Raw genomic sequence first — 26,740 nt, forward strand, 5'->3', positions numbered from 1 at the left:
TTTCCATATTGTTGAGCTTTTCCATCTTTGCTTAAGTGATTGTGTAAATAAGGTATATTCCAATTTGCACTATACTGATTACTGGTAAAGGTAAATATCTTTCTGTATGTTTTGGCCATTTGAATCTGTCAGCTCTCTATTCATAATAGTGGATCATTGTTTCTTTCTTATTTTTAAGGGTGCTTTCTATATTGTGGATATTAACTCTTTTGGTTGTATGGTAGAGTTTCATTTGACATATCTAAATTCTGCCACATTAAATTTTATAAGAAATAAAAACTAAAAGACTGATTTTTTATACAGTGTGATACCTGAACATAAGTAGCATATATAATCTGACATCAAAGCTTTGGTATGGGCAAATTCAGGAGGGCTTTTTCAAGTATATTTTGGACTCTAGACAGTTTACGAGCGTAAACCCTTGGCCAGGGTAAGGTGCTGCTTTAATGTTTGCTACAGATATTTCCACCAAGCCTTTTCGTTAATCACTTAATTTTGTTTATGGATGGTGTCTTTCTTCATGTACAAGTTTTATTTTTATGTGGTCAGAGTTATTCTTTTCCCTTCAGCTTCTGGGTCTTACATGTTATAATTAGCAATATCTTTCCCTATAGTCCAAGATTATAAAATGCTCTGTGACTTTTTCTGATGCTATTGTTTCCTATTCCGCAATAATATAATATCCCAACCTTTTAATTTATTTTAATATATTCAGTTTTTCTTAAATAGTTTTCCCTCATAGTGTATCGCATTTTCGTTGCTGTTATTTATTCCTCATTGATGCTTTGTCTGTATAAACTAAAAGAGAAATATAATCAATGATGAATTTTATACCCCTGACCTTAGCAGGGAAACAAAAATTGTGAGAGTCACCAAGCACACACTGTTGCATTTCCTTATCTTGTCTGCTAAAACAGGCTTTTGGCCTTGAGAGGACCATGTCCTGAGACTTGCATATAAACACCTGCATTCATGGACTCTGTATTTCGTAATATCACAAGTAGACTAGGACTACAGCTTTGGGCTATATTTTGGGGAGGCATTAGCTAAGTGGTTATTCCTCTGCAGTTTCTTCTTTCGAGTGATAGAGATTGAAACTCATGCCTCTATAGAAGTAAATTATCCTGTGATGTGGGCCTTTGGGTACTTCGTGAGTAGTTGATATACAAATTAAATGTAAAAATACATAAGGGTTTTTTGTACACTTAGATTTAAGCAACCAATCTTAGTATAAAAGGTTTTATATTGTCCTTTGGCATGTGATTTCCCCCACTCCTATGTGGTCAGACTAAGAAACATTCATTAAATCTGGGGCATATCAATTTCTTGTTTCACAGTGATGTTATTAACTATCATTAACACTCAATTACACACGATTTTCTTGGTGGTTACTTAGTAATATTGAGAAATTTTACATCGTAAGGTTTTCCATGAAGTAATAAGTTGAAGGGTTAGTGGTAAGATTGATTGTTGTATTAGGAGATACACAGGAAAATCTTCTATCTAAAGCTAATATATAACCATAGATAAAATTGATTTCTAATGTTAGATTTCAAAAGGAATATAACTATTTTCACTTTTTTCATGAGCATCCTTGGAGTTTTTAAGGCCACTAATACCATTTTACCTGCCCCCCCATAGCTTCCTTATGACTCCCACAACTAATCATAACTATAGCACATTTTCCTGTCTTGACAGATTACTCTACCGTTACCATATCACATGTAACATTACACTGAGAATGTCTCTCAAATGGTGGACTGTTAGTAAGTCCTTTCAGTAAGCATAAAAAGCCATTTGTGCATAAAATAAGGCAGATCCGGATGAAATAGATATCTTTCCACTGATAAATAGCAATAGTTTATAGTCAGGTCATTTTATAACAGTTCCTTTCCAAATCACCTGAACCTCAAAATGCCTTGTTTTTTTCTTTTGTGGATGATTGAATTACAGTATAGTGGTTTTTACGCTGTTTCGTGGGTCTTCATCCTGGGCTGCTGCAAAGATGAGGGAATTGCATGCCTATTCAGAACATTGCTTTTCAAACATTTTATATACTTTTGAGCTTTATCTAAGTTTTTGTTTTGGGGGCAAGAAGGTAGTAGGCTACTAAGAAAAAAAATCCTAAAATTTGCGCTATAAACTGTTTCCTTTTAGGGAGTAATGTAATTTTAGTATTTCTTTGAGCTTGCACTAATTACTAATGGTTTGGGACTTTAAGAGAAGTCTTACTCCTGTCCCAAAGCTGAGCTTTTTTAAGGTAAAATAATCTCATTGCTACATTGTTATCTTATTTTTAATGATGTTGGAACAGTTACTAAATAATTTGTCCATTCAGTAGTCACCCTTACTGATTTATGTTGTATTGATTCTCTTGGTATAAACTTGTTCTTTTTTGGTTGTAATCTCAAAGCACTTCCCATGTAATATTTTTTTACCTCCAAGTATTATACCTTTGAAGTGATTTTTCCTTGTGAACCATATCTCTGTCAAGGTACAGTTGATATGTTAAAAGGAACTTCAGATCCTCTAAATTGCTCGTAACTTTTTTGGGGTGGGTTGGGGAATGGAATGGTTTTGTTTTGTTTTTTTTAATGCCAGTAACTTACTCACCATGTTGTCCCCATTTTATGCCTTTAAAATTACTGCCTTAAGCAAGATTCAACATTACAAGTTTCTGCAGTAGGTTTCCTCCTGGTCATTAATCCATCCAATCTGGTTCATGCTGCAACTTGAGTCTGTTTAGTAACCTCATCACAAGACATTTAGCTTTTTGTAAAACAAGTTTTTGTGGCTAAAGCAGTTTTCATGAGGTGGTATGATTGAAAATGTTACCTTTTGCTATTCAAAGAAGATACATGGGATTTGGATTTCTGTAGTTTAGCCTATATGTCAGTCAAAAAGATATCATTGTGATTGGGTGAATTGAGTATTTCAGTTTGCAAATATTGAAACTTAAGAAGAAGTATTTAATTTTTTTTTTTGAGACAGAGTCTCACTCTTTTGCCCGGGCTAGAGTGAGTGCCGTGGCGTCAGCCTAGCTCAACAACCTCAAACTCCCGGGCTCAAGTGATCCTTCTGCCTCAGCCTCCCGAGTAGCTAGGACTACAGGCATGCGCCACCATGCCTGGCTAATTTTTTTGTATATATTTTTAGTTGTCTGATTAATTTCTTTCTATTTTTAGTAGAGATGGGGGTCTCGCTCTTGCTCAGGCTGGTCTCGAACTCCTGAGCTCAAACAATCTGCCCACCTTGGCCTCCCAATGTGCTAGGATTACAGGTGTGAGCCACCGAGCCCGGCCAGAAGTATTTAATTTTTTAATTCTTTGAAAAGCTGTTTTACTATAGAGTGGCAGTTAAAGAGTCCTGGTTTCATTGTCAGATGCACCTAGGTTTGAACCCCATTTTTACCATTTATAACATTTGTGACATTGACCTAATTACTAAGCTCTCAGTTTTCTCATCTATAAAATGGGAATAATAGCCTCTACTTCAGACATATTAGCTAATATTTGATGAGAGTTTAGGATGTACCAGGTTTCTTCTGAATGCTTTATATGTTTATTCGTTTTAATGCTAGGATAAATATCTAAGCTATGTATTGTTATCTCACGAAGCATAGAGAGATTAAGTATTTTGCCTATGATACATATAATGAGCCCAATGCCTGGCATATAGTTAACATTTACCGTATTAGCCCTTTTGCTGAAATGAGTGGTCACTATTAAGTTTCCAAATGTATTATATTTTTAAGTAACTGACGTCTGGCACAACATTCAAAGGATCTTCTGTGGCACTTTTTTCTTTCCTCTTGTCTCCATAGCTCTTGGTGCTGGACAGGCATCTTTGTTTGGGAACAGCCAACCTAAGATCGGAGGGCCTCTTGGTACAGGAGCCTTTGGGGCCCCTGGATTTAATACTACGACAGCCACTTTGGGCTTTGGAGCCCCCCAGGCCCCAGTAGGTAAGTGTCAGTCACTTTAGAAGGCTTTACTTAGTTTATTCTTTGCTAACACTTAACTTGCTGACCTAATTTTCCACCCTACCCCATCCTGTCCCTACCAGGGCATTACATACATGTACATCATTAAATAATTCTGTAGTACAGAAGGGCTTAGTTCCTGGCCCTCCCTGCTTTTCCCACTCCTAGGCCTACTCCCTCAAAGAAACCACTTTTGTTACTGTTTTTAATTCATCTGGTATGTAATTCAGTTCCTGTTGCTAAATAATATGCTTATGTTGCTGTGTTTTGGTTTATTAAATCTAAGTAAATTTAACTTGTTATAGTAGATGAGAATTAAGCTTACTTATCACTTTTACCGTCTTTGTTTCTCCCAATATGACTGTTTGCTAAATTTATTCCATAAATTTAGTTTTATCTATTGAAGTGTTTTTCATACTTCATTCATTTGAATATTGATTCCTAATGTTGGCTATATTTGCCTACCACCCACATTTGTTATTATTTATTTCAAACTTAGGAAAATTAACTTTTTAATTTAAATATCTTAAAACTGTTACACTGTAAATAAAAAACTGGTATCACCTGGCATAAATAGAGTGTGAGATAGATGGATGGATAGAGAGAAGAAAAAAGTTAGTTTCTATACCACCAAATTTATGTTGTATACTATCATGATATATGTGCCACATTTTGAGAAACCTTTGCAAATTCAAGCTATGTACTTACATACTTATTCTGTCAACTAGGTCATAGTATTTCTTGATAGTATAATGCCCTTCCCTATCCTGCTATTTCCCTCATTTCTTCTTTTCCCCTATTTATATTTCTATATTGATAAAATGTTCTGTCCTGTAACTATTACTGTCTTCTTTGGATGAAGAATTATTTAAAAGTTCCAAATGAACACAGCATTTTATTGTAACTTACGAACACAGTGCCACCCAGCTTTTCTTTTTTTTGAGACAGAGTCTCACTCTTTTGCCCCGGCTAGAGTGTCTTGGCGTCAGCCTAGCTCACAGCAACCTCAAACTCCTGGGCTCAACCGATCCTCCTGCCTCAGCCTCCCAAGTAGCTGGGACCACAGGCATGCGCCACCATGCCCAGTTAATTTGTTTTACATATTTTTAGTTGTCCAGCTAAGTTCATTCTATTTTTTTTTTTTTTTTTTTTGGTAGAGACGGGGTCTTACTCTTAGGCTGGTCTCAAACTCCTAAGCTCAAATGATCCTCCCCCCAGCTCAAATGATCCTTCCCGCTTGGCCTCCCAGAGTGCTGGGATTATAGGTGTGAGCCACCACGTCTGGCCCCACCCAGCTTTTTTGCTCTGGAATTTCTGATTCTTTTTTCCCTTGCATTACCAGCCCCTATTGCCTTCCTTTTTTTTTTGAGACAGAGTCTTGTTCTGTCCGCCCGGGCTAGAATGCCATGACGTCAGCCTAGCTCACGGCAACCTCAAACTGCTGGGCTCAGATGATGTTCCTGCCTCAGCCTCCCAAATAGCTGGGACTATAGGCACGTACCACCACACCTGGCTAATTTTTTCTATTTTTAGTAGAGATGAGGTCTCACCCTTGCTTAGTCAGACTGGTCTCAAACTCCTGACCTTAAGTGATCCTCCCACCTTGGCCTCCCAGAGTCCTAGGATTACAGGCATGAGCCATCTTGCCCATCCTGCCTTTCTTAACTGTTTGAAATTCTTGAGAATGGTATCACAATTTTTTGTTTACCCCAGATACCTTATTTTCTGATCCCTCTGCTCCTGCAACACGATGAACTCTGATTGTTCTCTAGACCTTCAGCATTGCCCCAAGATATTCCCTTCAAGAATACTCAGCACTGCTGTGTCTTAGATACAAGTTTTTCCTCTTATTTTCTGAATTTTCTGGAATGTATCTTCAAGTGAATTATATATGAGAGGTAAACTTTGAAAAGTATTCAGACCTTTGAATACTTACAGGTCTGAAAGTCTCTATATTAATTTCTTACAATTTAATGTTATGGAATTGTGGTATGAAAATTTACTGTCAGAACTTTGACTATGTTCCTTCTTGCATTAACCATTATTGATGGTCTGATGCCTCCTTTATGAGTCTTGTGACTTGTTCACCTGACCCTCACACAAATTTAGGATTGTTCCTTTGTCCTTAAATTTACAGCATTTTGCTTAGACTTTTTCTATTTTGATGCTTGTGTCTTTCACTGTGTTTCCAGTTTCTAGGAGATTTTTTTGTTGTGTTCTAAATCTTCTTTCTGGACTTTTTGTTTTTAATTTATTAAACAAATTCTTTCCATGTGTTTATTTGGTTTCATTAAAGACATATTTTCTGGTAATTTGGCCTATTCGTTTAGTATCAGAGATTAGGAGGATGGCAGTTTGTAGTTTTGTATATAGACTTTGCATTAGCCCCCCACCCCCTGTGGAAAAAAAAAAAAAGACTTTGCATTAATTCTTCCCTCCTATTTTCAGTCCCACTTCATCAGACCCGGTATTTTTAAGTCTTTAACCTTTGTGGGATTCTCCAGGGCAGATATGCTCCATCTGACTATACCATTGACCCTTGAATGTGGGGGTTGGGGTACTGACCCCTGCATAGTCAGAAATCTGCATGTAACTTGACTCCTCCAGAAAAGCTTACTGTTGCTCCAAAGCTTACAGATAACATTAATAGTCGGTTAATACATATTTTGTGTGTTATGTGTGGTATATACTGTACTCTTACAATAAAGTAAGCTAGAGAAAAGAGTCACTAAGAAGATCAGGCTAGGCATGGTGGCTCATACCTGTAATCCCAGCACTTTGGTAGGCCAAGGTGGGAGAATCACTTGAGGCCAAGAGTTCAAGACCAGCTTGGGCAACATAGTGAGACCCTGTCTCTACAAAAAAATTTTAAAAATCAGCCAGGTGTGGTAGTGCATGCCTGTAGTCCGAGTTACTCAGGAGGCTGAGGATCATTTAAGCCCAGGAGTTGCAGTGAGGTATGATCATGCCACTGCACTCTAGCTTGGGTGACAGAGTGAGAACTTGTCTCAAAAAAAAAGAAAAAAATCGTGAGGAGGAGTAGAAGGGTTGTGTCTTACTTTCTTGGGTGGCAGATATAGAAGAAAATCTGTGTATGAGTTGACCCAGTGCAGTTTAAACCTGTGTTGTTCAAGGGTAAGTTGTAATCTGCTTTGAGTGTACTCTGAGCTATAGTTTCCTTTTTCCTGCTTTAACACTCCTCTGTCCACTTCTTTCCCCTAGAATTTGTTATATTTTCTCATTTCTTCATTTTTCTACCTCCCCATTCTTCGTCATCGTGGATTTATATAGATGCATTTTAATGTTTTTTAGCCGTAGATTTTAATGAGCTCTTTGGAGAGAGGAGGTAATTTGGAATTCAAATTGATCTCTATGAATTTTACACACAGCTTTATCATTAAAGATGATATTTTAATTTTATTTCTTTTCCTTATTTTTCATTGCTTTTAATAGGAGATAGCATAAATATCATAACTTGCCATTTTTACTTGGATAGCTTCTTTTTCCAAAGCCAATTAAATGTTTCCGACACAAGAATTTAATATTAAAGTTGTATACATTAATGTACATTTAAAAGTAATTGAATTTGCTTTTAGAGTGTACATCTTTTCATTAGAATCTTAAAAATTACTAAGTTAGAAGGTACTTAAGAGTGTATGTAAGTCTGGCCTTATTATGGTTTTAAAAATACATGTCTTAAAAACCTCAAATAGTGCCGGGCGCGGTGGCTCACGCCTGTAATCCTAGCTCTCTGGGAGGCCGATGCGGGCGGATTGCTTGAGCTCAGGAGTTCGAAACCAGCCTGAGCAAGAGCGAGACCCCGTCTCTACTAAAAATAGAAAGAAATTAATTGGACAACTAAAAATATATAGAAAAAATTAGCCGGGCATGGTGGCACATGCCTGTAGTCCCAGCTACTCGGGAGGCTGAGGCAGGAGGATCGCTTGACCCCAGAAGTTTGAGGTTGCTGTGAGCTAGGCTGACGCCACGGCACTCACTCTAGCCGGGGCAAAAGAGTGAGACTCTGTCTCAAAAAAAAAGACCTCAAATAGAGTAACTTCCTTACAGGGCAGTTCAGTCCATTGGTCTGTTCAAATAGTTTAGAAACCAAATTTTGTCTCCATAGAATTTCCACCCAGTGGTTCTACTTTTACCTAAAACTAAGTACAACAGTCTGCTATAATTTCTTTGTGGTAACCCATTGCTTTTGTTCCAAATAAAGTATTATCAGTTTCTTCTGTTTCATCAGAAGGCTTGATTTTTATACTTGTCCCCATTCTTGAGTCAGTTAGCCATGATTTAGTTCTTTGTTATGTTTTCAAATTATTTTGACCAGAATTCAATATAACACCAGTAGTGGCTTTACTAGTGCTTGCTTATTCTCTTATTTTTGCTAACATGTCAGCTCTTATCTGTATCTTTAAATAAAAAAAGTTAGCATGGAGAACATTTTGTATTTATACATAAAAGAATGAAAACATGCTCACACACTTTCTTAATTATGTTTGTATTTGTGATAGGAAGTTTTTATTTTTTTGAGCAAGCCCTGATAGGGTGACCTGTACTTATTAAATGACGACATCAATTGATACTATTCAGAGTTTTTAAAATGAGTACTTGGCTGTCAGGTAACAAAATGACCAGTGAAGATTAGATTTTTCTAAAATTTTTATTGTGTCAGTCCCCATATGCTATTAATATGTAATCATGTGTATCAAAAAACCCCCACTTTTCTATGTTTTTTGCTTGCCTATAGTCTTACATTGGGTTCGGAACTTTCTGAATACAAATGATTGACTGTATGCTCTTTAAATTGATACATCCTCGGTTTCAGATCCTGAATAAATTTGTACTGTCTTAAATATCAACATAACATTGTTTCAGCATATAATGAATACATGAATTTTAAGAAAGCTTTGTTTGACTAAGGTGAATCCACCTGTTTTCATTAATTTAGTTATAACTGCCTATTCTGTTTTTGTTGTTGTTATTACTGCTTTTGTGCCCCTCCCCTCCCATTGTGAGAGTTTTCAAAGTGTTTTGATTATGGTACTTCTTTAATATGGATTATCTTATTTTGACTTTAGCCTTATTTCTCAGTGTTTATAAGGAAAAAAAGCAGTATTTGAATTTCTAAAATGACTTTAGTGTGATTTGATTTTTGTCGCCATTTTCGCAAAGGTTTATTTTATCTTGCAAAGAGGTTTTTTCATCAATCAAGGTATACTGCGAGTGGTTTTGTTGTTTTCTTACTTTGTATAATTGTAGATCATGAATATAGTCTTCATCATTAGTTATGTCTGTTCCCTAAATTCTCTGAAGTTGGTAACAAATGTTCTTACACTTTGAGAGAAAATTAGACTACCTGGATGATCTTTTATTCCTTTTAACTTATATTTAATTAAAATATGAATATTAAATGTAAATAATCAACATATAAAGATGCCATAACAATCATTTTCATTGTTTGTGTGCTGCCATCTTCCTCTATATCCTTGGTTATTGTGGAATTTTCACTTACTAAATCAAAGATACTTCTATATTTCTACAGTGAAACTAATTGTCATTGTAAATTTTAATAACTACATGACCTACCATGTTGATGTGTTGCAAATTTTACAAGTTTTAACTTAATGCTGGACACAGGTTGTTTCCAAATCTTGACTATTACAGGATAATGTGCAGTGAGTACTTAGGAATGTTTCTTTATTTAGTTTCTAGTTTAATAAAGTCCGTGAGTTAAATTTCCATGATTGAACTTACTGGATCAAAAAATATAAAAACAGTGCTTGCTCTGTGTACTGTTGTATTGTTTTCCTTAGACAGATTAAACCAATCTGTAATGTTTCTAGAGGTCAGAGACTATAAACTTTTTTTTTTTTTACAGTTGTGCCAGTGATAGTGAGGTAGATATAAAATATTTCTTCAAGTTTAACTTTTCGTTTTCTTTGATTAGTAGTGACAGTGAACACCTTTTAAGTGAATTTACATGTGTATTGTCTGTTATTAAATACCTCTTCATGTCTTTGACCCGTTAGCTTATTTGATTCTTGATGTTCTTCATTGATTTGCTCCACTGTCCCACCCCACCCTCTAATGGTGCCATTGAGTGAGTCTAAACATTTTAAAGACCACTTCTCCAAAAACAGTGCGTAGTTCTCTGCTAGAAATACATTGAGTCCTTAAACTGAGTTTTTTTTCTTTTTCTTTTTAAAGCTCTGACAGATCCAAATGCTTCTGCTGCCCAGCAGGCTGTTCTCCAACAGCACATCAATAGTCTAACATACTCACCTTTTGGAGACTCACCTCTCTTCCGGAATCCAATGTCAGATCCTAAGAAGAAAGAAGAGGTAAATTTAAGAATGCTTTTGTGAAATATCTTCTCAGAGAAAAAGAAACTAAACATGCAGGTTGTAACTTCTTGCCAGTATAGATTAAGGAATTAAGCAAAGCTAGGTCTAATTAATTTTTTTAAGACATTATTTTAGTAGGCTGGGGTAAATTATTTTTGCTGTATCTGGAAGACAGCGTGGCGAATAGTGAAATGAGAACTAGACTGAAGGTCAGGGTAAGCTGAGGGTTTTCAACGCCCAGAAATAAGGCAGATATATTATGGTTCTCATTTTACAGTTAAGCAAACTACGGCTCAGAGAGACTGACTTTCCTCAAATCATGGTGTTCTTAGGTGGTAAAGTCAAAATTATACCTCCTGATTTCTACGTAGCTTGTCTTAATCTCTTATAACTCTAGAGGGCAAAGAAATGATCTTTTGTTCACTGTGGTATGGTGTTAAAAATATACTCTTTGGTCTGTTTGATCCTTATTTCACCATACAATCACAATCTGTGAGACATTTGGAAAGTCAGTTTGCCTCTTCTGAATCTGTTTCTTCAGCCATAAAATGTGAATAGTAACACTGTTCAGTTTTGAGGATTAAATGAAATAGTGTGTACCTGGCCCATATTTGGTCATTCAGTGTACAGAAATTATTATTCAATCATTCATCCCTTAGCTGTTGTTCTTGTTTTTTTTCTTTGTTTTTTCAGGTAGAGTCTCACTCTGTTGCCTAGGTTGGAGTACAGTGGTGCAGTCATAGGTCACTGCAACCTCAAACTTCTGGGCTCAAGAAATCTTCCTGCCTCCATCTCCTGAGTAGCTGGACTATAGGCAGGCACCACTATGCCCAGCTAATTTTTTTTTATTTTTTGTAGAGATGGAGTTTCACTGTATTGCCTAGGCTGATCTTGAACTCTTGGCCTCAAGCTATGCTTCAACCTGGGCCTCCCAAAGTGCTGGGATTATAGGAAGCCACAGAGCCCAGCCTGTTTTTTGTTTTTTGTTTTTTTTTTTTTTGAAGACTTTATTTAAAAAAGAAAAAACAACAGACGAGATCTTGCTGTGTTGCCCTAGCTGGCTTGAATTCCTGGGCTCAAGCCATCCTCCCACCTCAGCCTCTTGAGTAACTGGGACAACAGGTGCAGTGGCCCAGTAGCTTTATTCTTAAGTTAATCTTGTAAGCCATATATAAGAACCAAAATATGAATATGGAAGTACTTTTTAAAGTGCTGTGTAAATATAAGTTGTGATTAGAGAAAAATTACATGTTATTCATGCAGCCTAATGTTAGGTGCCTAAACACGTGCTAGGCACTGTGTGTAATTCTGAGGATACAAAATGAAAATAAACAAGAACTTCCTCTCTAAGAGGTTTTTATCCAGTGAGGAAGATCAGACTTGTAAGAATTTAAATTACTCTAGCTCAGTATAATATATGCAATAATAGATAGAAGAGCCCATCAGCCGATGAATGGATAAACAATGTTGTATGTCTATGTGATGGGATATCATTCAGCCATAAAAGGGAATGAAGTGCTGATACATGCTACAACCTGGATGAACCTTGAAAACATGCTAAGTGAAAGGAGCCAGCCACAGGAGTCCATTTATATAACATGCCCAGAATAGGCAAATCCATGGAAAAAGAAAGCAGATTCATGGTTGCAAACGGATTGGGGAGGTATAGGGTTTCTTTTTTGAAATGATGGAAGTGTTCTGAAGTTAGATAGTGGTGGGTTGTATAACCTTGTAAATATACTAAAAACCACTGAATTAAATGTGTTAAAATGGTGAATTCTATGTTATGTGAGTTTTATCTTAATTAAAAATATAATAGGGAAGAGCATAGATGCTTGGGTGAATTTGTTATTGCTTTATTTTCAGAGGAGGTAACATTTAATATTTTGGATGGATATGTAGAAATTGGCAAGTCTAGATCAAGCATACCAAGAAAAGGCATAGAATTGTGAAAAATCACAAAAATCTGGAAAGAACAATGATTCATTGTTACTGAAGTGTGAACAGTCTGCACTGGGAAAAGGAGAATGTATTGTGACAGGCTAGATATGCTGGACGTTGTTATTTGGTGTGATTATATAATTTCGTATATACTATTCAGGAACAAAATATGGAACATGCTGAAGATGCTTTAGAAACATTGTAGAGGTGCCATCTATACCAACCTAAAATCTTAATTTAGTTGTGTCTCCACTCATAGTTTCCTTAAGAATCAGGAAAAGTAACTTTATTTTTATTCCCAGTTCATAGTGTTTGACTCACGGTAATTGTTAACGTTTACTAAAAGATGGATAAATATAAATTAATATCTGTCTTTTTTTCAGAGATATTTGGATTACGTAGAAATTGAATGTCAGTTCATCACTGAGTCTGTTTTTCTTAAAACATGAGATTTTTTATTTAATTGAAAATGTCTATGTCTTAGGATTTTTGTGGTATCATTTTTTTCTTAACATTTTTTCTTAACATTGTTTTCATTGTTTTGCAAAAAGCAAAACTATTGCAAGCTACATTCTCTTTCATAGAATGAAGATAACAGACAAAGTATATTAATAATATTCTGTGTTAGTACATTTTAATTTACAAAACACTTTTCAGATTCAGTATCTCAATTGCATTTTAAAAGATATCAAACAAATCTGTTGAAACAGGGGCTAGAAAGATGAGTAAAAATCAATTATAGAGAAATACATTGCTGAGCATCCCAAATCTGAAATCCAAAATGCTCCAAAATCCAAAATCTTGAGCTCAAAGGAAGTGCCCATTGGGGCATTTTGGATTTTTGCATTTGGAGTGCTAACTGGTGAGTATAATTGCATATATTTCAAAGTCTGAAAGTCCAAAATCTAAATGAAACACATCTGTTCCCAAGCATTTTTGGTTAAGGGATATTCATCTTGTACAAAGTTGGGTGTTAACACCTTTGTTTTATGGGAGCTGAGAATTCAAGAGGTATCTAGAGGGTGAATAGCTGAAATGAGGTTTGAATTCTGGTCTTCTGATTTTTAAGGCCAGTGCCATACATTTCAATTAAACTGGAACTGTCATTGATGCTTTTCTTTTGTTTTTCAGAGATTGAAACCAACAAATCCAGCAGCCCAGAAGGCTCTTACTACACCTACCCATTATAAACTGACACCCCGCCCTGCCACTAGAGTCCGGCCAAAGGCATTACAAACAACAGGCACAGCCAAGTCACATCTCTTTGATGGGCTGGATGACGATGAACCATCCCTAGCCAATGGAGCGTTCATGCCCAAGTGAGTTTATTTTTGTAAATATAAATACAAAATATTGAGATATATATATATAATTATTTAAATGCATTACAAATGTAATGCACTTTGGTTTTTTTTCTTTTTTTAATTTGAAAAGTAGGGAACATCACAGAGAAGAATAAAAAGGACCTAGGTAATCACTTCAGGGATAACCACAGTTAACATATTTTGTATAAATAAATAATAAATATATTTTGATGAATGTACTTCTAGTTTACATATGCATGTTGTTTTATTTAGAGAAATTAGTCCCTTTTTTAACAACTCAAAATGGTTAAACAGATTAAGAAGAATATTTCTTTTTTTTACATTACTACATAAGAATTACGTATAGAACCAATAATAAAATAATTACACAGAAAAAAATCCAAGGAAGTATGTAGAAGAATTGTTGATAAACATAGAAAATTATACTTAAGTGAGGCTTTAGAGCAGATATGCCATGGAATGTTGATATATACATTGAAAAAAAAAACCTGAAGAAAATCATGTACCAAACTGTTAACATCATTTAACATCAGGAGAGGAGATTTCAGGGCATTTCATTCCTGGATTGTTTAATTTTCTAGGTACATAGCTAGACAGACAGATACAGATATATACACAACCACAGGCTTTTTTAAACAACATATACTTTTCTAATTAGAAAAAAGATTCGGGGGTTTTTTAAGCTTTGGAAAACAAATGGAAATTGATCACTCTCAGTTCTTTTTCAGTGTTAGTAAGTCGAAAACATTACAGCTCCTTTCTTTCCTTAAAAATATGGCATACTCCTTTTTCACAAAAGAGGGAAGGTCCAGTTTTACACATTTGTTAGAATATCAGTAAATTATTTTGAAGGCAGGGACTGTATTATTCATGTCTGTCCCAGCGTTTTGCACGGAGTATGTGAAGGGGGCTTGGATATACCAGTTCAACCATCAGGTCAGTAGCTCTCCGGGCAATTTTACGGTCATCTTAGGATTTGCAAGCATGCTATACAAATAGAAAGGATTAGTGTGGGGAGTGCATTTTGCTAATTAATGCCACATGACCTCCTTGGCTTTCCTTTTGTGGTGTTCCTGTCAACAGCCCTAAAGTATCAGAAGCATTTTACACAGTTGATCTCTTCCCTCCTTAATTCACTTTCTTAATTGGCTTCTAGGACTCTATAATTTCCTAGTTTTCTTCCTGCTTCACTGGTTGCTCCTTCTCAGTTGTCTTTGCTAGTTCTTCTTTTTCCCAAGCTCTTTGAATTGAAATGCCCTGGACTCAGTTCCTTTCTTTTATTTCTTTTCTTTTCTTTTTCTTTTGTTTTGAGACAGGGTTTCACTCGATTGCCTGCGCTAGAGAACAGTGACATCATCATAGCTCACTGCAACCTCAAACTCCTGTGCTCAAGCAGTCCTCCTACCTCAGCCTCCCAAATAGCACTCATCATCATGCCCGGCTAAATTTTTCTATTTTTAGTAGAGACAGGGTCACGCTTTTGCTCAGGCTTGTCTCAAACTCCTGAGCGCAAGCAATCCTCCCACCTGGGTCTCCCAGAGTGCTAGGATTACAGGTGTGAGACACCATGCCCAGCCCTGTCCTTTCTTTTATTAGCACTCTCCACCTTCTTATCTTCTTTTTTTCCCTTTTTATACCAGCACTTTTCATCTTCTAATATATAATTTATATCTTTTTATTTATTTATTTTTTTTTTTGAGACAGAGTCTCACTGTGTTGCCCAGGCTAGAGTGCCGTGGCGTTAGCCTAGCTCACAGCAACCTCAAACTCCTGGGCTCAAGCAATCCTCCTGCCTCAGCCTCCCGAGTAGCTGGGACTACAGGCATGTGCCACCATGCCCGGCTAATTTTTTCTATATATTTTTAGTTGTCTGATTAATTTCTTTCTATTTTTAGTAGAGACGGGGTCTCGCTCTTGCTCAGGCTGGTTTCGAACTCCTGACCTCAAACAATCCGCCCGCCTCGGCTCTCCCAGAGAGCTAGGATTACAGGCGTGAGCCACCGCGCCCGGCCTATATCTTTTTATTTTTGTTTTCTCCCTCTAGACAAGCTCTAATATAGGTAGGGAGTTTTTTCTGTCATTTAAAATACTCAGCAGTTCCTGTGACATAGTAAGTGATCCATAAATGTTGAACATATGAACGGATCTTAGGAGGCATAAATGGAGCTAAATAGTAATAGAGAATCTCCCAACTCTACTCTTGTAACCACTCATGGGAGGAAGGGCTTAAAAATAATGATCATGTATGTAGCTCAAGAAGTAAGAGAGTATAGGAATTAAAAAAGTCTTTCAACTTTCTGCTGCAGCTTTTCATTATTGAGTTGTTAACATCTAGAATTTAGTATTAACTGTATGTAGCTGTCTAAAGAAAATGGCACATACCTCTATTCTCTTCCTGAATTTAAGCCTTAGACCACCATTTTATGGCTCATCAAATTGCTGCCATGTTATATCACAGATAGTAAAGGATTCCTGAGGAATTCTATCAATATGACCAGCATTAGAACAGTATTCTGTTTGTTCTGAAAGATGAATTTGGTAGATTGTCAAGTGTATGAGAACCTTGCTGGTGCCAAGTCTTTTTCCATTTGTCTTTCATACTGGTCAGGGGACATTTACTACAGAGCAAGCCAGCAATATTCTTTATTCTGAATCATAAAATTTGGAAGTATTCTTTAATACCTTTATTCATTCCTTCAACAATGTCAAACAAACATTTATTGAGAGACTTCTAAGCACAAAGTGTGATGGACACTCGGAATGCTGCTGTGAAAAAGACTTGTCCCTCTGGATTGAGTTCACAATCTATGGGAAAACAGTAATCATAAGTATGATAAGAGACAAAGAGAAGTAGAGCTTGCCGCCAGAAGAGAGACTAATAGAATAATCAAGGAAAGCTCAGAAGATGTGTTGTTTAAACTGAAACCTCATAAATAAGTAGTAATTAGCAAGGTGAAGATGGATAGGACAAGTTGTCAAGCATAGGAGATGTTTTGGTATGTTTCTGGTTTGCATATATATTTTTAAATGGATATGATTTTATTTCCCAGTGTTCTTTTTCAAATGTCACTTAATTGAATGGTAATCTATCATGTATTTATCAAATTAGGTTTTGTTGGACTTCCCTGTTCTTTGGCTTCTTGTGTCTGTTCTTTGTACCTGTCTCACTTAATATTTCTGATCCCACTCATTTTCAGTTTCGCTTGACACTGTTTTTATGTTTCATGTTTAGTGCCTTGTTTTCTAGTTGTAGGTATGTTCTGCATGTGAAATGTTTAATCTCTCCTCTACCCTTCCCGTTTTAGTCCATTCCAGTTATTTTTTCTGTAATGTTCAAATTGTCCCATCATTGGCCAGGAAGAAGCCCTTTTAGGTTGGCTGCCAAAACATTTCCACATGCCTCAGTAGTGTTTGGTAACTTCCTTGCTTGTAGGATTCAGTCTGTAAAATTTGGTCCAGGATTTTTGCTCTCTGTCTTCATGAGTTAGATTGGTCTGATGTTCCTTTCCTGCAAAGTCCCTACCCAGTTTAGTTACAAGGGTTATACAGACCTCATAAACAAATTGTAGAGTATTTCCTCTTTCTATTTTCTTGAAGATTTTGTGTAAGATGGTAATTTTTTTTCATCAAATGTTTGGTATTGATTAAGGATATCCGGGTCTGAAGTAGTATTACTAAGAAAGCATTTTAAAAAATTAGTGATTTAATTTAAGAGTTATAGGATTACTCAGGTTTGCTATTTTTTTTTTTGAGACATAGTCTCATTGTCTATTTTTTATATTTTGAGTCATTTTTGGCAAGTTCTATTTTTATAGTATTCAGCTAATTAAAAGTTTTAAATATATTGATGTAAAGTTGCTTAAAAATACCTTTATCTTTTTTATGTTAGTAGAATCTGTAAGGATGTCCCCTTTTTCGTTCCTGATGTTGGATTTTTATTGTGCCTTCTCTTTTTCTCAATCAGATTGGTTGGATATCTACCAATTTTATTGGTCATTTCAAAGGATTGATTAGTGACATTATTGATGTTCTCTATTCTATGATTGTTTCCTATTTCATTAATGTTTTATTTTATATATTTTACTTTCATTAATATTTAATCTTTACTAATTTCTTCTGCTCCCTTTTGGTATTAATTTTCTTTTCTTTTTCTAAATGGGAGTTTAGTTCTTTGATTTTTCAGCTTTCCTTCTTTCAAATGTATGTAGCTAGAGATATAAGTTTCCATTTTAGTTCAGCTCTATTTTTTAAGTTATCTTTTCATTAATTTCTAGATTTAATGCAAAAATGGGTTATTTCAAGTCTGAAATTTGAGACTTGCTTTAATGGCCCAACATAATGTTAGCGTGTAGATGTTTTTTGTGTACTTGAAAAGAATATGTACTCTGTAGTGGCTGGATATGGTATTCTTAAATTAGGTTAAGTCTGCTAACCATTTAGGACTTCTATATACATACTGATTTTGTTTGGGTACTTTAGCTTCTTTAACTTATAGTATCACAGAAAAAACATCTACAATCTTCCTAAATTTATCCATTTTAATATTTAACAGCCTTTCTACATGTCTTCCTAAATCAACTTGTGATTAACCTAAGTTATTTTTTTCTTTTTAATTTTTGTTGTGGTAGAACATATGTAACATAAAATTTACCATTTTTAAGTGTACAATTCAATGGCATTGAGTACATTTGCAATATTTTTAAGCCATCACCACTATTTCCAGAACTTGATCATCCCAAACAGAAACTCTATACCTATTAAGCAATAATTTCCTTTTTTCTCATCCCTCCCATCCTTGGTAACGTCTATGTTACTTTCTATCTATATGCATTTACCTAACTGAGATACATCATACAAGGAGAAGCATATAATATTTTTCGTGTCTGGTATATTTCACTTAGCATGTTTTCAAGGTTCACTTGTGCTGTAGCATATGTCAGCAATTCATTCCCTTTTATGGCTGAATACTCCATAGTATATATGTACCACATTTTGTTTATCCATTCATCTGTTAATGGATACTTGGGGTGTTGCCACCTTTTAACGATTGTGAATAATGCTGCTATGAATGTTGGTGTATCTATTTGAGTCTCTACTTTCAATTTTTTTGGGTAGATAACTAGAGCTGGAATTGGTTATACATTAATCCTATGTTCAACCTTTTAAGGAACTGTAAAACTGTTTTCCTCAGAAGCTGCACCATTTTACAGTACTACCAGCAGTGTTGAATTTCATTTAATTAGCATTTCTTATTTCCAGTTTGTTTATTTAGAATAACCATCCAGCCAGACGTGGTAGCGCATGCCTCTAGTTTCAGCTACTCGGGAGGCTGAGGCAGGAGGATTGCTTTGAGTCCAGGAGTTCTGGGCTGTAGCACGCTATGCCAATTGGGTGTCCGCACTAAGTTTGGCATCAATATGGTGACCTCCCGGGAGCAGGGGACCACCAAGTTGCCTAAGGAGGGGTGAACTGGCCCAGGTCGGAAACAGAGCAGGTCAAAACTCCATGCTGATCAGTAGAATAGCCATCCTAATCAGTGTGAAGTGTTATCTCATGTGGTTTTGATTTGCATTTCCCTTATGACTAAAGATGTTGAGCATCTTATTATGTACTTATTGACCATTTATCTTCTTTAAAGAAATGTCTTGTTTCCTTTTGTGTCTGGTTATTTTTTTATTGTATGTCTGTTATTATATTTACAAGACTGTGGCAATAACTGGAGTTCATGGATGATGATATTAACCTTCAGAGATTTTTTTTTTTTTAACCCAGTGCGTATTAGATGATTCAAACCTGAATTTATGACTGTGCTTTTTACTTTTAGTTCTCTCTTAACATTTGCTGTAGAGACTTCCCAGGTTACAACACAATGAGTGGCATTCACTAATGTCCCCATCCCCCATCCCCTTGGTGAGCCTAGTTTCCTCTGTGTAATCCTGCAAAACTGTCAAGAGTTCCATCAGTTTTTTAGCCTGCCCCTTGGAATTAGAAAAGTCCCCAGGAGAAAGTCAAAACATGAGGCACTTCCCTGTGCTACTGTTCTTTCCAGCTTCCTGGTTCAGTCTCTTTATTTAGTATCTTTTATTTTTTTTATTATCTCAGTACCTATAAGCTGCTCTAGCTTTTCTGGTTACAATCCCTAGTAGGATTAGTGTGCATTACCTAGTCCACCATTAATGGGAAAGAAAAATAACAGTTTAATTTTCAAAATAACATGCCTTCGATGTCAAGCGCCTGTTTCATTGGCATATGTAGTACTTAATTATGTTATTACAATAAGGAGTATATCTAGCCTGTATAGGTTTGGAACCAATGCTACCAATGTTTATTAGCATGTAACTAAGTTGTTGAGACTAGAAATATACAAATATATGAGAGCCTACTAGCTATAGTTGTTTAACATACATGGGCCTTCGCTTTTTTTTTTTTTAAAGAGGAAATGGAGTGCATAGTTCATCCAGTGAGGTTTTTGTTTGTTTGTTTTTGAGACAGAGTCTCTCCCTGTTGCCCTGAGTAGAGTGCCCTGATGTCAGCCTAGCTCACAGCAGTCTCAAACTCCTGGGCTCAAGTAATTCTCCTGCCTCAGCCTCTCGAGTAGCTGGGACTATAGGTGCCCACCACAATGCCCAGCTAATTTTTCTATTTTTTAGTAGAGATGGGCTCTCACTCTTGCTCAGGCTGGTCTCAAGCTTCTGAGCTCAAGCCATCCTCCCGCTTTGACCTCCCAGAGTGCTAGGAGTACAGGCGTGAGCCACTGCACCCGGCCAGTGAGTTTTTAAGTGGATATTGATTAAGGTCTCTTCTACATGATGCTCCTGCTTGAAGCTTATGTACTGTAAGAGGTTCTTGCCTTAAGTAAACCCACAGTACAGAAACCTAAACTTTTAGGAATTTGTGATCATTTGCATCATTAGATATCTGAGTTTATTTTTATTTCTTTTTTATTTCAGCATATTACGGGCTACAAATGTTTAGGTTACATATATGTTGCCTTTGCACCGCCCGAGTCAGAGCCTCAAGCGTGTCCATCCCCCAGACAGTGCACACCGCACCCATTAGATGTGAATATATCCAGCCCCACCCTTCCTCCCCCCAATATCTGAGTTTTTTACTCCCTTACTTTCTTGTCATCTTTTTAAAAAAATCTTTCTCAGCTAGGTGAGGTGGCTTACGTCTATAATCCTAGCACTCTGGCAGGCCAAGGCAGGAGGATCACTTGAGCTCTGGAGTTTGAGACCACCTTGAACAAGAGCGAGACCCCACCTCTACTAAAAATAGAAAAAATTAGCCAGGTTTGGTGGTATGTGCTTGTAGTCCCAGCTATTTGGGAGGCTGAGGCAGGAGGATCACTTGAGCCCAGGAGTTTGAGGTTGCAGTGAGCTGTGATGATGCCGCTGTACTCTAGCCAGGGTGACAGAGTTGAGACTCTTCAAAAAAAATTTAAAAATTGGTAAAATCTTTCTCATTTAGTCAACAACTATCTATTCACCTGTTTTCTTCAAGACAATATGCTGAATTCTATGGAAGAAGCAATCATATTAATAAATCCTTACTGCCAAAAAAAAGAGAGAGAGAAAATATTTATTTATTTAAACTAAGATGGGAAGAGAGAGAAAGCATTTAAAGAGAAAGACTTGCATAGAAATAATTAAAATACAAGCATAGTGTGGAGTGAACTAAGCATCTGGATAAAGTGCCCAAGGGCTTCAGAGGATAAGGATTTTCAAGGGGATTTCTTGTATTTTGTTTGTTTGTTTGTTTGTTTGTTTTGTTTTTAAATTAAGAGACAAGGTCTCATCTTTTGCCCAGGTTGGCCTCAAAACTCCTGGCCTCAAGCAGTCCTCCTGCCTCAGCCTCCCAAGGTGGTGGGATTACAAATGTGAGCCACCGCACCCAGCCTAGATTCCACTTTGATTTGAATGTATTTAGCTTTATTCTTTCAAACACCAGAGTGTAATATATTTCAGGCCTTATGTTCTGGTTATAAACTTCTAGGAAGAGTTTATGAATGAAACTTCTTAAGTCATTTTTTGTTGTATAAGAGTTGAGCAGAAGTGTACTTCTGGACTTCAGTTTTTAAAATATGTCTGCGACATAACTGTATGCCTGAGTTATTTTTTTCTTTTGGTCTTTATAGAAAGAGCATTAAGAAGTTGGTTTTGAAGAACCTTAATAATAGCAATCTCTTTTCTCCTGTTAATCGTGATTCAGAAGATCTAGCCTCACCATCTGAATATCCGGAAAATGGAGAGAGGTAAACTGAATTCTATTTTTAGTTTCTCTTAGTAGAGAGCCCTACTATTTTGAAGAGATTCTGAGGTTAGAATTTTATGAAAATTTATAAAGTTTGATGAATGTTACATAGAAGTATTGCAGCTTATGAGCACCTAGAAATTAAGTCATATTTTCCTTCTTGAGTTCTTTAGACCTTAAAACTATTGGAATTCTGACTCAGTTCTGCAAAACTATTTTGGTATCCACGTATAATATCTTGTTTTGGACGTGGCTAGCATGCATTTGACACCCTTTAAAATGAGGGATAATTTGTCTGTGATGATTATTAAAGTAATAAATGCTCATTGTAACAAAAAAGTCAATATAGAGTATATAAAGGATGATGCAAAAGTGTATGTATTGTTAATATTTTGGCATACATTTTTCAACATTAGGAATTTGTTTATAATCATATTCGTATAAATATACTGATATATTGTAAAAATTATGCATGAATGATATATTTTGTAACCTGATTATTTTCTCGTAGCCCTTCATATCTTTATGAATGTATCTGCCGTCTCTTTTATTTATTTATTTTTGAGACACAGTCTTGCACTATTGACTGGGCTAAAACACAATGGTGTCATCATAGCTCTCTGCAACATCAAACTCCTGGGCTGACATGATCCTTGTGCCTCGGCCTCCCAAGTAGCTGAGTCTACAGGCATGTCCCACCATGCCCTGCTAATTAAAAAAAAATTTTTTTAGAGATGGGGTCTTGCTCTATTGCCCAGAGCAAGACTCCTGGCCTCAAAAGTGACCCTCTCATCCCGGCAACCCAAAGTGCTATGATTATAGGCGAGAGCCACTATGCCCGGCCTGCCTCTTTTTTAGTGATGATTGCATAGTCATTGTGAATGTAAGATGACTTAACCAGTGCCCTGTTAGTGGAAATCCAGATTATTTGGCATTGTTCTATTCAAAATGATGCATCAGTAACAACCCTTGTGTGTACATCTTGACACTCCTGTATTTTTCTGTTTGGATAAAATTCTAGTTTGATTTTTTCATTAAGAAAGCATTGGTGATTGTAATATTAAAAATCTAAAATTTTTTACATTTTTTAATCTTGTTATTAACCACCAAGCATATCAATATCCCACATAGTAGAGCATACTTTTTTTTTTATAAAGCCAAAAGTTGATATGCTCAGTTCTATTCCTTTATGAAAGTAGCAGTTAAGGGTATGGAATCTAGAGTTACATGTTTCGTGTTAAAATGTTGACTTTAGTACTTAAAGTGTTTTGATGTTTTGCAAGTTATTTTTCTATGCCTCAGTTTCCTTTTCTGTAAAATAGAGACAATAATTATAACCTATTTCACAAGATTACTGTAAGTATTAAGTGAATTTTTAATACATGGAACTACGTAGAACAGTGTCAGGCATTTAGTAAAAGGTCAGTAAGGGTTAGCTTTTATCATTGTTATTACTACTAAAACGGGCTAAGATATTTGCTTTTTTTTCTCCCTTTTCAGATTTAGTTTCCTGAGCAAACCTGTTGATGAGAATCATCATCAGGATGGAGATGATGATTCCCTTGTGTCACGTTTTTATACTAACCCTATTGCCAAACCCATTCCTCAAACCCCAGAGAGTGCAGGAAATAAACACAACAGCAGCAACAGTGTGGATGATACCATTGTTGCATTAAACATGCGTGCTGCTTTGCGAAATGGGCTGGAAGGAAGCAGTGAAGAAACCTCTTTCCATGATGAGTCACTGCAAGATGACCGAGAGGAAATAGAAAATAATTCTTACCATATGCATCCAGCAGGTCAGATTCAGATTAATACATGGTTAATCTCTTGAGATAACTTGTTTATCTCTTGTTTGTCACAGATTTTCAACATATTGGAAGTCAGCTATGTGAACTTCTAAATGTTTTTATTGTATTTTATAGAGGTTAATATTTAAACACTTTTTAGTTATGTTTTAGTTGGTTTCTAACTCACGTAGTTTTTTAACCTTTGGAGTAGGTAAAATTGATAAAAGCTTTTAATTATCCTGGTGTAGTTTAAAGAGCACAACTTTTATAGCCAAAGAGACTATCATGATACTTTTCCTAGCTTTTTAATCTCAGATAGATTGTTAATTAAAATGAGAGTGATAATTATTTGCTACTTTATAAGGTTATTGGAATTTGAGTTAAATTAGGTATATGAACCATAATGCCTGACATTTATAGCCTTTCAAAATGGTAGCTGTTGCTGTGGTTATCACCTCAGTTTTGTGCTTTCCCCTACACATGCCACAACAAAGACTAATCCATTAAGTAAGTAATATAAATTACAAAACTGGAGTTTCTCTATCTTTGCTTTTTTTCTTTGTTGACATAACATCTCAATTGCGTTTTTGGTAAATGCCATTACTTTTTTTTTTTTTACTGAGGTAAAATTTATATGCAATGAAGTTCATAGATCTTAAGTGTTCGTTTTGATTAATTTTGATACATATATACTATACTCAGGTATCCAACCCTCCAATCAAGATAGAGAACATTTCTTTCACCCTGGAAAGTCCCTTTTCCAGAAGTTAACCATACTCCTGGTTTCTGCCACATAGATTACTTTAGCCTATTCTTAAACTTCATATAAATAGAATTATACGATATATAGTGTTTGTGATTCAATATAATTTTTATGAGATTTTATCCATGATGTATATATTAACAGTTTATTCTTTTTATTGCTATGTTGTAGTATTCCATTATAGAAATATGCCACATTTTGTTTATCCATTCTTTATTAATGAACATTTGGGTTGCTTTTTTTTGTTTTGATTTATTTTGTTTTTGTTTGTTTCTTTTTTAAGAGAGAGGGTCTTACTCTGTCACCTAGGCTGGAGTGCAGTGGCCCAATCATAGCTCACTGCAGCCTCAAACTCTTGGCCTTAATGATCCTCCCACCTCAGCCTCCTGAGTAGCTGGGATTACAAGCATGCACCAACACACCTGGGTAATTTTTTAACTTTTTTGTAGAGACAGAGTCTCTCTATGTTCCTTAGGCTGGTCTCAAACTGCTGGCCTTAAGCAATCCTCCTCCCTCTGCCTCGCAAATTGCCAGGATTACAGGTGTGAGCCACTGTGCCTGGCCGTGGTTTTACAGTCCTTCTTGAAGTCTTTGCAAAATTATTCTGTATCTAGTTATCTAGTTGCCTTCATATATATCTTCTGATCACTTGGTACCCTAAGGAAACTTTGTACTTTCACATTAAAAACTGCAAGTAAAGGCTGAGCGCGGTGGCTCAACGCCTGTAATCCTAGCTCTCTGGGAGGCCGAGGCAGACGGATTGTTTGAGCTCAGGAGTTCGAAACCAGCCTGAGCAAGAGCGAGACCCCGTCTCTACTAAAATTAGAAAGAAATTAATTGGACAACTAAAAATATATAGAAAAAAATTAGCTGGGCATGGTGGCGCATGCCTGTAGTCCCAGCTACTCGGGAGGCTGAGGCAGAGGATCGCTTGAGCCCAGGAGTTCAAGGTTGCTGTGAGCTAGGATGACGCCACGGCACTCTAGCCCGGGCAACACAGTGAGACTCTGTCTCAAAAAAAAAAAAAAAAAATGCAAGTAAAGTATCTGTATTTGTGTGTATGTATGCATGTATATCTACATGAATTTGTTATGGTACTACATCTTTTTTTCAAATACCCAGTCAATAAGTTTTATATTGTTTATGTTTTCTCACTGACCTTGTTTGCTGCCACTCAATTTATAGCTCCCTTCCCAAGGGAACTCTAACAGCCCTCTAAACCTGACCAGTGAAAAAGCAAGTATAAAAATGGGCGTTGTAGGAGTTTGAGTTTGATGTGATGTCGGTCAAATACTTTTCTCTCAGAGAGCAAGTTAACCTGATAATCTATTTACAAATAGAAAAAGGAGTGATTAGAATAAGCATACCACTGTGTGCCACTACATTTGTTGAGTTCTTTTTTTGTTTTTTTTGTGGTTTTTTTTGTCTTGTTATCTACTTTTTGTCCTTAATTTTGGATGGATGTATTCTGAGACCCTTTTCCACTTCAGTATTTTTTTCCTTTGGCCATCAAATATCACTTAGGTATCCCTGAAATCTACCTATTGGATGCTTTTCTTAGTAACACTAAGTGCAGGCCTTTAAGTTTCCATTTTTATATGGCACTTTCTTGTGCAAATTTTTCATTTTTATTTTAGCTATCTCTTTGGGAATATAAATTTGAGAGATGCAAGAAGTTTATGGGAGGCTGTAAAACAAAATATTCAGTTTGGTTTTTATCTCCACTTCTACCACTAAATAGCAGTGCAAACCAAGGCAAGTTATTTCCACCTTGGGTTTTGGTATATACTTGTGTATAATAAAATAAAAGGAAAAGTGAATTAATTAAGCCTTTCCCAGAGTATTTTATGGAATGCCTTTTATAGCACAGGATGTTAATGGGTGTCTTTTTAAAAATGTGTTCTGTAGTTAATTAATTCTGGGAAACACTAAGTTAAGCAAAGTTTAATAGACTTCATTATATTTCAAGTTTTTAGAGTCTATGATATGCTATAATATGTATGTTCCTCAAACTTATTTGACTATGAAGCTTTTAGAGAAAAAACAAAACACACAGTTTCTCCTGGGAATAGTGTTTGTTAGAAAACTAGTTTGAGGCCAGGCATGGTGGCTCACTCCTGTAATCCTAGCACTCTGGGAGGCTGAGGTGGGAGGATCACGTGAGCTCAGGAGTTGTAGACAAGCCTGAGCAAGAGTGAGACCCCATCTCTACCAAAAATAGAAAAAGTAGCTGGGTGTCATGGTGTGTGCCTATAGTCCCAGCTACTCAGGAGGCTGAGACAGGAGGATCACTTGAGCCCAGGAGTTTGAGGTTGCTGTGAGCTAGACTGACT

General features: G+C 36.1%; 1 protein-coding gene across 1 annotated transcript in view; it reads left to right on the plus strand.

Annotated features, from left to right (window-relative positions):
- Window positions 1-26,740, plus strand: part of NUP98 (nucleoporin 98kDa) — a 102,388-nt gene that overhangs the window by 31,993 nt on the left and 43,655 nt on the right. Inside the window, exons 12-16 of the mRNA XM_012645568.1 lie at window positions 3,824-3,964; window positions 10,199-10,332; window positions 13,408-13,595; window positions 21,739-21,855; window positions 23,355-23,653. Coding sequence (XP_012501022.1) covers window positions 3,824-3,964; window positions 10,199-10,332; window positions 13,408-13,595; window positions 21,739-21,855; window positions 23,355-23,653 — 879 coding nt within the window. The remainder of the gene's footprint in view (window positions 1-3,823; window positions 3,965-10,198; window positions 10,333-13,407; window positions 13,596-21,738; window positions 21,856-23,354; window positions 23,654-26,740) is intronic.

The sequence above is a fragment of the Propithecus coquereli genome, unplaced genomic scaffold, assembly GCF_000956105.1.
Source record: "Propithecus coquereli isolate 6110/MARCELLA unplaced genomic scaffold, Pcoq_1.0 Scaffold235, whole genome shotgun sequence".
Lineage (NCBI taxonomy): Eukaryota > Metazoa > Chordata > Mammalia > Primates > Indriidae > Propithecus > Propithecus coquereli.